Source organism: Cyprinodon variegatus, unplaced genomic scaffold (assembly GCF_000732505.1).
Source record: "Cyprinodon variegatus isolate N-32 unplaced genomic scaffold, C_variegatus-1.0 Scaffold700, whole genome shotgun sequence".
In the NCBI taxonomy this organism is placed as follows: Eukaryota; Metazoa; Chordata; class Actinopteri; order Cyprinodontiformes; family Cyprinodontidae; genus Cyprinodon; species Cyprinodon variegatus.
This window is the reverse complement of record NW_015151153.1, coordinates 188,235-201,135: the sequence shown is the minus strand read 5'-3', so window position 1 is coordinate 201,135 and position 12,901 is coordinate 188,235. Positions and strand designations below refer to the sequence as shown.

The 12,901-nt window shown below is 41.5% G+C and overlaps 1 protein-coding gene across 1 annotated transcript in view; it reads left to right on the top strand.

Annotated features, from left to right (window-relative positions):
- uvrag (UV radiation resistance associated) overlaps positions 1-12,901 on the top strand; it is a 173,284-nt gene that overhangs the window by 27,811 nt on the left and 132,572 nt on the right. The window contains exon 7 of the mRNA XM_015394627.1: positions 11,384-11,489. Within this exon, the coding sequence (XP_015250113.1) occupies positions 11,384-11,489 (106 nt within the window). The remainder of the gene's footprint in view (positions 1-11,383; positions 11,490-12,901) is intronic.

The window sequence follows — 12,901 nt, the reverse complement described above, 5'->3', positions numbered from 1 at the left end:
TTATTTATTTATTTATAAGTGCATTAAATTAGAGTTACTCATTCCTGTATAAATCCTGTAAAGGATCGTTTGGGTCCAGCTTTGGCTGATCTATACACATGAGAAATGATTTATACAGGGGAATAATTTTGATGTTTTTTAGCTCCGTTCAAACAAAGTGGTTCAACGAGTCTAACTGGAAGAATAAACAACACAGATTACTAAAATAAAACATACATAAAAGCAAAACAAAGAAGAAGCATTATTGTTCTACATCTGGCCATATTCTGATAATTAACTACGCATTCGTTGAAATCCTGCTTTTGTGTCCAAAACAACTTGTTTGGCGACCTCTCCTGGTTAAAAAGGGTCACTGCATCTGATTTTTGCTATTGCTTTTTTTTTGCTTTTTCCCTTTCGCCCTCATCTTGCGTCCTGGATCGTGTAGTGTACAGGGGGTAACGAGGGGCGATTAGCCTCTCATGAGCACCTCCCGATCAGGAATTGTAAAGTCAGAGGAAAATCAAACGTTTGAAATTCAGTCGGCCGTCGTAAGGTGGTCGTGGACAAATCCTGCTGTTGAAGCAGAGCTACGAGCGTCTACGAGCTGATTTACCAGAACCTCGAGCACTGCGCTCTGGATGTGCAAACAAGGTAGTTCTTCTTCTTTTTCCAGAATGAAGAGTTCACCATCTCTCGATGCTGAGTCCAGCGCGTAGTTTTTGGACATGTTTTGTGAGCAGGTGGATTGCATCAGAGCGTTGGGCTGCACAGTGTGGGAACATACATCGTGAGCTGCGAACTTATTAACTCTGCAGTTTCCTCGAACGGTTTAAGTTGTAGCTGTGTAGAACAATTGAAAATATTGCACAGTGTTTGCCCGGCTTAAGGCCTAGCCTAGATGAAGATCAGCATGGTTTATTTCCATAGGCAGCTTAGTGAAAAATTGGATACTTACATGTTTGCACAGCACCAATGAAGATGCTCTTGTACATCAGTCGGGCCCTTTTGGTGGCGCTGTGAAACAGAATCCCACCAAGACCTCTGAAAAAATACTGGGTTTGCTCAGAGAGCTCAAAGTAAACACAGCAACATGGTGGAGAAGAAGCGAATGCAGGTTACAGAGTTTAGGTGAGCTACAGCATCATTGTTAAAAAAAGAAAAAAAGATGCCGCTTGCATGTCCGTAATAAAACATGCAGCTGGAGTCTTCTGATTTTCCCACTCTAGGACTCGATTTCAAAAGTGAATACTTTTGCTTCTACAGGCTTTGTTTGATTATACAGCTGGAAAGACACTCATCTTTTTTTGCATCTTTGTGTGGATGTGGCCTTAGCCTTGGATGTGACCTCACTAAGGGAAAACACATCAGCAGCTTCACCCTGGGCAGCGATGGTTCGCTCAGGGTCTGACAGTAAACACAATGATTTTGTTATCATGGGAAATGAAAGTGGTCAATTACAAAAGTTAAATAAAAGATAAATGTCTTAACATTGGATGAAAACAAGACTGGAACGATGAACCAGTGTTTACATGTTGTTACAATTGGTTTTGGATTGATTTTTGGTGTGATGTAACAATGTGGGCAAATTCACAGGTCGTAAACGGGACTGAACCAAAGCCTGTTCCCTTCTAAACAAAGTCGATTTCATTTTGTTCCATTATTTCACTTGACTTTCATAAGAAGTTGTTCAACTTGCCAGTTTGGATGAACCTAGAAAAGTTTCAGTTGATTATAGTTTTCTATCCGTCTGCTACTTGACCATACATCTATTGGAAAAAAAAAACATCTTAACATTTTGAAGAGAAGAAATATTGACAAAATTGGACAAAAGGTTTTGTCCATTGTCTTTCTAGGGTGAAATAATGATTGGGGATTCATTTGTGTCAATAGTTCTTCCGACATGAAGTTGATTTAATTTCTGTTTACTAAGAGTGTTTGGCTCGGGTATTTATTGACTAGAACAATGTCTGTGGGAGGAGCGAGCAGTAAGACAGGATTTCTGAACCAGTGGATTAAACGGTATGGCTTTAGGCTGATTCATGCTTCGAAACCAGGCCGTCTGACTGTGCCGCAGTGGACGCAAAGACGTCCTCGCCTCTTCCGCAGACACCCTGGTGCACCTCTCCCAAATTATAGGTGGCCACAGACATGAGGCCTCTGATTGGTCAAATCTACATCCGCTTGCCGGCTTGTTCTGTTTGTATGACTACAATTGCGGAAAACAACTCATGAAGATGAACCAGCTAGGAGGAGTGAGAGAACACTGGGACCCTTTTTCCACCTGGATCCCCGCTCTTTTTCGCCCTCATGTCCCTCAAACTTGCCCCCACTTCCTCACCGCCTCGGCCGCATCTAGACCCACAGCTAGTTCCTGATTGGCCCTCTTGCATTTTGGCGTGGAATAACATAGCACAGACCATGCTTCAAATTTGAGCATAAATCAAAAATATCTGCGTCAAGCTCACTGCGATACACTGCTGCGGGGGGTACGGCCAGCCCTTAAGGTACACCGGCCTCCTCCACAGAACCTTCCTCTCCTTCCCCTTTTTCCTCTGTCTCTGGTGAAGACTGGAGAGATCATCCAACTCATACGATTGCTCCATTGCAAAACTATCACATCGCTCTGCTCTCCATGTTTGTGTTGCCATTGTGCTGCAGTCAATCGAAGCCAAGGCCACACCCAGCTCTCAACCCCAACCCCCAGTTAATTTCAGAAAGTCCTTTATTAATCCCAGAGGGAAATAAAACATCACCATAACTCCCATTATATGGCTATAATGTGTGGCTATAGGAATAGGCAACATTGGTCCTTCGGCGCTACTGTCCTGCAGATTTTGTATTCATCCCTGCTTCCACACACCTGAAAATGGTTAATGGCCAGGCCTCTGCTAAACTTGCTGACATGCCAAGGAGGTATTTTAGCCTTTTGTATGTAATAACAGGGCAGATATGCATGCAAAGGTCGCAGAGCATTGGTACTGGAGGACTAATGCTGCCTAGCTCTGCTATAAATGCTGATAGATGTAGACAAGAAGGATCTTCTCTAGCTGTCTGTCTTACAGTGGGTCCTGGGGAGCCTCTGACTGAAGACATTTTGTTGTATGACAGTCTGATGAAGAGGAGGCTCATGTTGTCCATCATGTGGCAATGTTTGTTGCCAATCATCTCAGAAATGGATCACATAGTCATCACATAGAGCATTATATTCCAAGCCTCTATTGGTATTGATTATTAGTCCACAGGTGATTAAAAAAAACAACTAAGAAAATTAGAATACTGTGGAAAAAATTAATAACTTGAATCTTTAAACAGTCTATAAACCTCGGTCAGAAGGCCACATGATAAAGGAAAAGACTTCTGATATGACAGATGTCTATGTAGTAGACAGTTAGTGACACTCTTTACCAAAGGTCATCGAAGCACATTATCAGGATAATGAGAGAACTGCAGCCTTGAGATGATTGGTGAGGGAAATCCATTCAAGAACATGGGGAAGCTTCACAACGATTAGACTGAGTCTCAAGTCACTGCATCAACCACTGCTAAGTGGTGAGGAATGTTAGACATGGGCTACAGATGTCGCATCAAGCAAATTCAGAATGAGAATAAAAAGTCAGAATAGTGTTACCTGACTAAAGAATTGGAACTGGATGTTGCTCATGGTCCCAAGTTCTGTTTTTAGATTACAGTAAATTCTGCATTTCCTTTTGAAATCAGCGTAGAGGAAAAAAGGGGAGGCACAGAGTCCAAAGTTCATAGTTCCTTGTCATCTGCCGGTTCTGAATCACTCTGTTTCTGAAGTCGACAGTCAATGCAAACATCTACCAGGAAATTTTAGAGTGCTTCAATTTTCCCTCAGCTCAAAAGCCGCATCGAGGGGCCCATTTCAGTTTCCAGCAGGACTAGGGACCCACCCACACTGCCTAAGGTATCAAAAGCTGCCTCAGTAAGCATGGTGTTCCTGCTCTGGATTGGTCAGCAGACTCCCCTGACCTAAACCCAATAGAGTATGCAGTCAGGAGGAGGATGAGACACCAGACTTAACAAGGCAGAAAGCAGCTATCAAAGCCCTATGGGCTTCCCTTGATTGCCTCTTTGCAAAGAGACATAAATGCAGTGATTTATACCAAAGACCCAACCTAGTATGGAGCGTAGGGCTGGACAATACTACGTCAAATCAATATCACGATTAATTGGGCAGTTTTAACCTCAAAGGCATGTGAAGGAAATGCAACTGATCTATTCTTCATTTATTTATTGACCAAATCAAATTACATATTACTTTCAATGAAACATAATAGTTTTACAACCATTCAAGGTTAAATATTCAAAAATGTCTCATTGAACAGGAGAAAAATGTTTCCCCTGTTGGAAACATTTTTGCACAAAGATAATGAAGCCTTTTGCACAACTTTGAACTCATCAGCGTGGCTGTGCTGCAGGTGGAGGAGGTTGGATGTGTTACTTTGGGTAGTCCCTACAGTTTTCAGGCAAACTTTGCATTTGGTGTTCTTTTGCTCAACATCTATGGCGCAATGTTTGTGCCACCGAATTGAGCGTGCAGTGAGAACAATGTGTATGGCTTAAACTCGCACATCCTTTCTTGAAACCCATCTCCCGCATGCTGAACTCTGACAACACGTTCTCAACCACTTACTTCTCTACGCGCTCAGCTTCATCTCTGCGCTCGCTCGGTTCCACAGGATTAATTGATGTAATTTCATTTACAGCTGTGTTAGATGCTTCTTCACTGGGCTCGTCTGCCATTCTCTTTGTTTACGCTTCTGATTGGATTGGTGGAGTCACATGATTACCCACATGCTTCAGTGTCTTAAACGGGAAGTATGCCCAGCAAGGAATAATCAGTGGATCATTATCTATACCTAAAACTAATATGTTTGGGGTTATTCAATGAGTTTAGTGTTAATCAGTAAAAGAATAAAAACAATAATTTTTGTTGCAATCACTGAGTCCAGGAATGGCCATTTTTGCCCAAATATAGTAACACGTCACTCCTGACATCTTCCGTCACGGTGCGGTAAGCCTAGCGCCATTCTCCCTGCTTTACAAGCAAAATCAATGGGAACTACTAGACACATCTGAAACCTACAACAATTATTCAAGATTTACAGAGGACTTCACCATTGAAATTCACTAGAGCTATAGTGACAATGACGATGCCCACGTACATGGCAGTTGGATGTTGGAATAGATTGTGTAAAAGTGAAAAAACATTAGTTATTTCACCTTTCCCATTCGACGGACCCGTTCGTTGGATTGCCAACTGGAAAAGGGAGGATTTGCCAATGAACTTCTGGCAAAATAAAAAACACGTAATATGTAGCCAGCATTTGGAAGAAGAATGTTTTCAAGACGACTTTGATAATAGCGCGTTGTGACAAACACCAGATACAGCACTGGGACTTGATCAACAGCCGATACCGCACCGTGACGTCACAAACTGACGAACTTTTCCTTTAAAGGGGAGTAGAAATTAACCTGACAACAGCCAGATGCATGTCTCACTCCGCCTAGCTCCGCTCACATACATCTGGGAACCCGCCATAGGAATTGCCTTTACTGAAGGCTGGGCCTTATCAAAACTCCTTGCATATGATTGGATAAGCCACTTGTCTGTCATCTTTATTGACGTGCTATCTCAACCACTCACACCGAAGCTAACCCGTGACGCTGTGAGAGGAGGAGCCATTTGGTAGATCAAGCTCTTGCCAAATCCGGTCGGGAGAAGGGCGAAAACATCGTTTCCACCAACAAAAGCCTTCAAAGCCGTTCTCTGATGTTCTTTTGATGAAACAATATCAGATAGATTGGACAACACAGAAGAAATAGCAGCATCAATGCTAACGCTTGCTTCCTCAATGCGAGCCGCCATTGTTGTTGGAATCTCACGGTCGCTTCTCCACTCCAGGACACACCCGCCCTGCGTCCTGATTGGACAGACCATAAATTCGGTTGGGGAAATCACTTTCAATGAGCGGGTTCCCAGATGTATGTGAGTGGAGCTGGGCGGAGCGAGACATGCATCTGGCTGTTGTCAGGTTAAGTAGAAATACCAGCCACCGGAAAAACAGCCAAATATCCTTTATTTTTTAGCCACATGGGAACATATTTGCCGGTTATCGTAGCGAATGTTCTGTAACAGTTTATATATTCAGTTTATCGCCATGTCTAATTGAGGGCATAGGAATGGACAGGCTGGCATCTAATTTAATATTCTAACTCTGAATGAAAAACCACCTAAAGGCACGGGCACGTAGGAAGAGCGTATAGCCCAAGACGTGTCCACAGATATCCTCAAAAAATGTCCTACACCCTGTATCGCTCTCAGTTGGATTTTTTTTAATGGTACTTTTCGGTCGGTATGACCCTTTTCAGACATCTGATGGTCATACCGACCGAAACATGTGCGGGAAGTTTTCTGTTAATATTCTGATTCTGAAACACCAAATTTTAGGTTTTCTTTGTCTGTAATCTACAATCATCAAAATTACAAGAATTAAAAGCTTAAAAATTTTATTGTTTAACAATCTCAATAAATAACCAATTTAATTTCTGAGAAATGTTTGCATTTTTATACAATATTCTCTTTTAAAAAAGCGGCTCTGTGTTTATGCTTTTTATCTTGACAATGACTGTGGAAGCAGATCAGTTTTATCACAGACGTAATGGTTTAACAAAAAAAGTAAAGTAAAACAATTTGTGTTTTATAAAGGTAAAAAACTTCCACGGATCACTCATCAAGGCTTCACCTTTTTATCTGGCATTGCCTCGCTACATGATCCCTTCCTGACCCTTTCGAGACTCGACATGTCTTTGCTCTGAATCTCGTCAGCCCACTCGTGTCTTTGTTGCATTGTAAACATGGCTTATGGCGGGTTAGCGGAGCTCCAGCCATCAGCCTGGAGGACGTAGAAGCTGTCAGAGAAGCTTCTCTCCAGGCATCTTATCTTCCGCTCCTCGTAGATGGAGATAATGGTGAGCTGAAAGTGGTTGGATTTGTTGACATTCTTCTGTGATGAGATAAAAGATGGAATTCAGAACGGTTGTTTGTTTTGATTAGGTGATTTTTTTTTTCTTTTTTTTTTTTCTTTTGTCACCAGTTGAGGTGTTAAGAGAGGTGTTATCCCCGCTTTGTTGTTTTGAATCCGTTAATTGAGGGCTCTGTTCGCACAAGCCTCTTTGAATGGTGGTTGCCTGAAACGAGTTCCTGGTAGAGATGAAGATGCGTTTGGAAACATGCAGGACAGGCATGTGTGAATAAAAAACAACCCTTGGATATAATGGATCGAGCTAGCAAAAGAAAAATATGTTTGTGTTTTGGAAAAGGTGTGTTACAAGGCTCTAAACACGAGGAAATTAAGTTTGTTTTGAGGAAAATAAAGTCTGGTCACATCTTTGAAGAATGGGCTTTGCTTTTGATAAGCTCCCACTTTAAACAGTAAGTTTTTAAATCTAATGTTGGGAGTTTGGAAAAGAACTTTTAATGTTTTGTTTTCTTTTTCATACTTTTAAATTCAATTCAGTTTATTTCTATAGCGCCTATTCACAACACATGTCATCTCAAGGCACTTTACAGTTCAACCAGATCATACAGTCAAATTGATTCAAAGTTTTCTATCTAAGGAAAACCAGTTGATTGCATCGACTTATTGACTCAAAGGCAATCCCTCACACTGATCATGCTTGTAGCGACAGTGGAGAGGAAAAACTCCCTTTTAACAGGAAGAAACCTCCAGCAGAACCAGGCTCAGTGTGAGCGGACATCTGCTGAGGCCGACTGGGGTTCAAGGAGGCAGAAGCAGAGATGCAGAAAGCAGCTGTAAAAGGCGGCCCGAGCCAGCTCCCATGTCAGAGGATGAAGAGAGCACATCCAACTAGTCACATTCAGAAAAACAGGACTACACTGGAAAACAGGCCGATCTCCAGCATCTATAAACAAAGGAGTTGATGGCAGCAGCACAGCTGATATTTCTCTCCAGGATGGAGTCAAAGCCAAACAGGAACAGACGACTCTTAAAAACCTGTTTTAATTAAACTGTTCATCAAAGTTTAAGTCAGGCACTTTTTTATTATATGTTTGTTTGCAACAATAATGGAACAGAATTGACTCCATACAAAAGGAAGCCAGCCGTCGCTCTACCAGTGAAGGGTCTAAGCCAGGCGTGTCCGTCTGTCCTTGAGGGCAGGTGTCCTGCTTTAACAAACCTTATTCAGAGAATTGCCCTTCAATAAAAGACTGAATCAGCCATCTATGAAAAAACAGGGAAACCTCTAATGCTACATTCAGACCGGACACAGCAAAAGCAGCAAAGTCGCGTCTGCTGCTTCCTTTTTGCTGCTTGTACCAGTTAGTTCTGACGCGCGGCTGAAGCAGCTTTGCTGCTCTGGCTGCACGGTGCAAAGGTGGCTCTGACGCGCATTGGGCGGAGCTTCACTATCCTTTCTCTGCCTTGCAGCTATATTTGCTGTGATCAGTGGGAATAAAGTAGTTTTAATATGTTTTTAAGTGAGAAAATACACCTGAAAACTTAATCAGTGCAGTTAGTTCATCCAGATTACAATCCTGCCTCCCAATGTTATTTCTGTCGGAGCCGCTCAGACCCCCACATACCAGCGGTGCGCCGACAGCTGGAATCCCTTCAACAGCAGCCTCTGGCCGGGTCGCCTCCTCGCGGTTCACCGCGGCAGCTGGTAGGTGTTTTTCATCTAAATAATCCAAACTGCAGGCACCAGAATAATAAAAGCGAACATATTCTGCCGGCAGATTTCTGCATTTTAAGTTAATTATGCGTTAATAAACTGTTTAAGAGGAGTGATCAGAGCGGTCTGTGTCATCAGCGCTGTGTCTCTCTCCCAGCCAACTCCCAGATCAGCTTCTCTGATTGGTTGACGCGGCGCGTCGAGCAGCAAAAATTCAATTTTTCCATCTCGAGCAGCAGCGCGTTTGCAGCGCGTCAGATGCTTAAACGCGCCCGACGCGCTGCTTCAGCTGCTCAGACGGGCCTGCTGCTCAAAACGCGCCGCGGGACCTTTTGCTGCGCCTTGACGCGCGTCAACCATTGACTTTGCATGTAAACTCACTGCTTCTGTCGCGCCAGCTGCGTCCGGTGTGAACGCAGCATTAAACATGCAGGACTGACCTAAAAGTAATTCAATCCAAAACCTTAAATCACTCATTGTTTCACCTGTACAGGTCTGTGTTTTCGTGTCCCTCCCCAGACAAGCACTGTACGCACCACTTGTTGCATGTTTTTTATTAACACTAAAGCAGCTGATACTGATTAGCAACTATTCTTCTTATTTACTATTTTAACTAACTGTTATTTTGAAGACAAGCCTCACACTTTAAAGGCAGAATTGAATCTGACATTGTTGCAGAATCTCCTTCTGTGATGAAAGGGTGGAATGAGCTTGTTTGTCTGATGTTTATCAGGAATCGGGCTGATACCCACCTTAGCCATAACGACCCGATATTCTGCAGCAGAAAAGTTTTGAAGGTTTGGGATATTTCATAGTGGCCCATCTCCAGTGTGGGTGCATGGGAACCTCCTCGTTCTCTCTACAGGGCTCCATATTGCCTACAATTGGGTAGCCATTAGGGTGAAAGTTTGAGGTGATAAGTGGGCAGACATGCGTGAAAAGCAGAGGAGAGATAACTAGTTAAACCTGAGGGAAGGGGACTTATCTGATTCTCTTATCCCAATCGCCCAAGCAAACAGAGTTGTTGAAAAAGATCTATCCTGATAACCTGAGGATCTCTCCAAATTCTTTCCCTGTTGAGCAGATTAGAAATGTGGATTTGAAAACAGACAGTTTATACTGTCTTCCTGTAGAATAACAGAATTGGTTTAAGTAGCTTTTTTAAGAGTTATCTTTGAAAGTTTTTGCCATTGAGGGGCAATTAATATTCAGAGATTACTGTGGCTATCATAACTATAAAGCCTCCCGGAATGAGTAAAATAACCCAACTAGGCTGTGGGCTCATTAAAGAAGAGTCTTCTGCTCTAAACTCAATCAGAACATATTCCCATGGAGGACATCCATGGCTTCCAGCCTGTGATCAAACCACATTCATATCAATAATCAGTCATGTTTCAGTTTTTTATTTTACCAGACAAAACCAGCTCCTGTTTGCCTAAAAAAATCCACCTTAAAGTCGTAGGGAAGTCATATTTAAATGTCTAATCATTCTAGCTTAAAAATGTATATAAATGTACTCTTCATCAGACCATATTGTCCCAAAATTAAGGCAAGGCAAGGCAACAACATTTTGAGTGTGCGTTAGAGACATCTCCAGCAACCACAACAAAATAAAACCGCAGTAGTTAAAGTCATTTTTGCTAACCAGTTAGCAACTTGGTGCTAGTAGGTTCCCAATGGGAATGCTAACGTATAACTAACTGGCCTGCATAAGATAATGAAAAAAAACAGCAACACAGGTTTTAAGACAGGAATTAAAAAAAAAAATAGAAATTGTATAACTTTTAGGACAATGTCGTGTGACATGTTTAAGCCAGAATGATTTGACATTTAAAGATGAATTCCCTACGACTTAAAAAACTTCTAAAAGAGAAATGCCGCCATGACAGCACGGTACCATATGGATAGCATTGACACATCAAATTGGACTGGGGTGAACAACTCCAGCCTGACAGTTTTATTCAGAGTTTCTCAGTTTTTCACTCTTTAGCTGGTTCCCAACATGGGAGAATCTTTCCTCTGGATGAGTTTGGTCCCGTGGGTTCAGCTGAGTGGGTTTGTCTATAGTTTGATGGCCTTTGAATTGGAAGCAAACATTCGCTGCTTATGATTGATGGTCATAATAATGTGTTTGCTTGTCATCTGTGTACTGATCTTGCAGTTTTCTGTTTCAGTGATGACAGTGACATGGAATTTGGAAATGGTTTGCGGCTTTTGGTAAATTAGGGGCCTTGGAAGGTCTGTCTGTGCTTTTACCGGGACTGATTGGTTCCGGTCTGCTTTCCAAGCCAATCCTGTTGAAGTTCATCTAGTTGATCTCTTTCTCTCAGCTGTAAAGGTCTGTTGTTTGGAATGAACTCAGTGTTGTTTCTGCTCATTATTTAATGTCAAAACTTCTCATTAACCTCTACAGAAAAACAAAACAAAAAGGGATAACAAACTCCGCACAACAACTATTCCCCACATGGGAGCAATCATAATTCTTACTGTGTCATGTAAACAGTTCAAAAACCATCCAAACTGAGTTGAATTTATTGCCTCTGTTCTTATAAATTACTACATTTTTATTCAGCTAATCAGTTTAATGACCTCTTTGCGAAGTCGGGGATGTCGTGGTGGTCCAGTGTGTTTGTGAGATGATGTTAACGGCGACTTTGTGATCTGCTTCCCCTTCTGGCAGGCTTCACACAGCGCAGAGAGTCATCAAACAGACCCAGATGACGGTCCAGAAGAGCGGGAAGGAGATCGAGGAAAAACTGAGAACCACAGCGGCTTGCACTGAGCGGGTGAGCCAGCCTGTCAATATCTTTAAATCTCAAGTGTTTCATCAACTTTCTGCTCTTTTCTAGACACATCATTCAAGTTGAATATGATGTATGCACTCTTCATCAAGATAATCATTCACTAGAACTCCCAAGGCCGTCATTTTGACGGTTCTGAGATTTTAAAGGGAAAGACCTTATTTTAAAATTAATCTTATGTTGCTCATGTTAACTGACTTTTCCTATTTCTATATTTCCTTCATTTTCATGTATTTTTTCTTATAAAATAAAAATGTAAAAAATAAATATGGTCAATTTTACCTGGATCTCTCACAGCAATGACGGCTGTGCGTAGAAACCAACATTCTTCCTAGAACTCTTTGGCTATTATGGAAAAATGGCTTTCAGAAGAAATCTAACAGTGAAACAGGCTTTAGAATTGCTTCAAAATATTGATGATAGCGATTTGGTTGGAAAGGGAGAGACCGATGAGGAGGACTGAGTAGAAAGAGAAATGTTTGGGGGGAATCAATCAATTTCTGTGAATAAAATTATAATTTCAAACTTTAAACCTGTGTAGTAAAATAGTCTTGCTTTATGGATTTATTTCTACTACAAATTTAGAACACAAATAATAATAGCATACAATACAGCCTTTGAAAAATATGTATTAGACCTGTTTTAAGGTTTACGTATCCACAATGGGTTTATAACGCACAGAACCATCTCAGTTGATGACATCATCACTACTCATGTGTTCGATTGGGAGAAATGTCACCAACCAGTGGGAGTTCTAGTAGGATCTGAATAATGGGAGTTCTAGTGTTAAACAGGTTTTTAAAGAGATTAATTTATCAGAATATTATTGACAAGCTCCAATGTTTTTTCTAAAAACTTTAACTTAAAGGTGTACGTTTCTAATGCAGGGCTTGATGTTAACCATTGCCCGATCGCCCGGGGCAAGTAGTTTTTATTGTTGGGAGAGTATAAATTTCATTGCATTTGCCCGGCGGGCAAGTGCAGTGATCGCAAAAAAAATTTTTTATCACTCAAAATTACTTTCAAATCCCAGACATTCGCTGAAAACAACCCACAAGCGTTGCCGGCGCCATTTTTGTTGTTTTGTACACATTCTCGCGTGATTTGAAAAAGCTGCATGATTTTCCACTAGATGGCGTGATTCAGCTCTTGGGGAGAGAATTCTGCAGAGCAGCAGCTGGATGATGAATTTAATCTATACTATAATACACGCTAGATTAAAAATGATCAGTCAGGGATTAGGAAAATAATAATAATAATTGTATGCGTACATTGTAAATATTTTTATCATATGGCAGTGTTCTGTACAGTGATCATACATTAAAAAATGTTCATTACATTTTTTTCTCTTAGACATTGGAGTGGTGCATTTGAATGTTATAGAGCTAAACATGTTA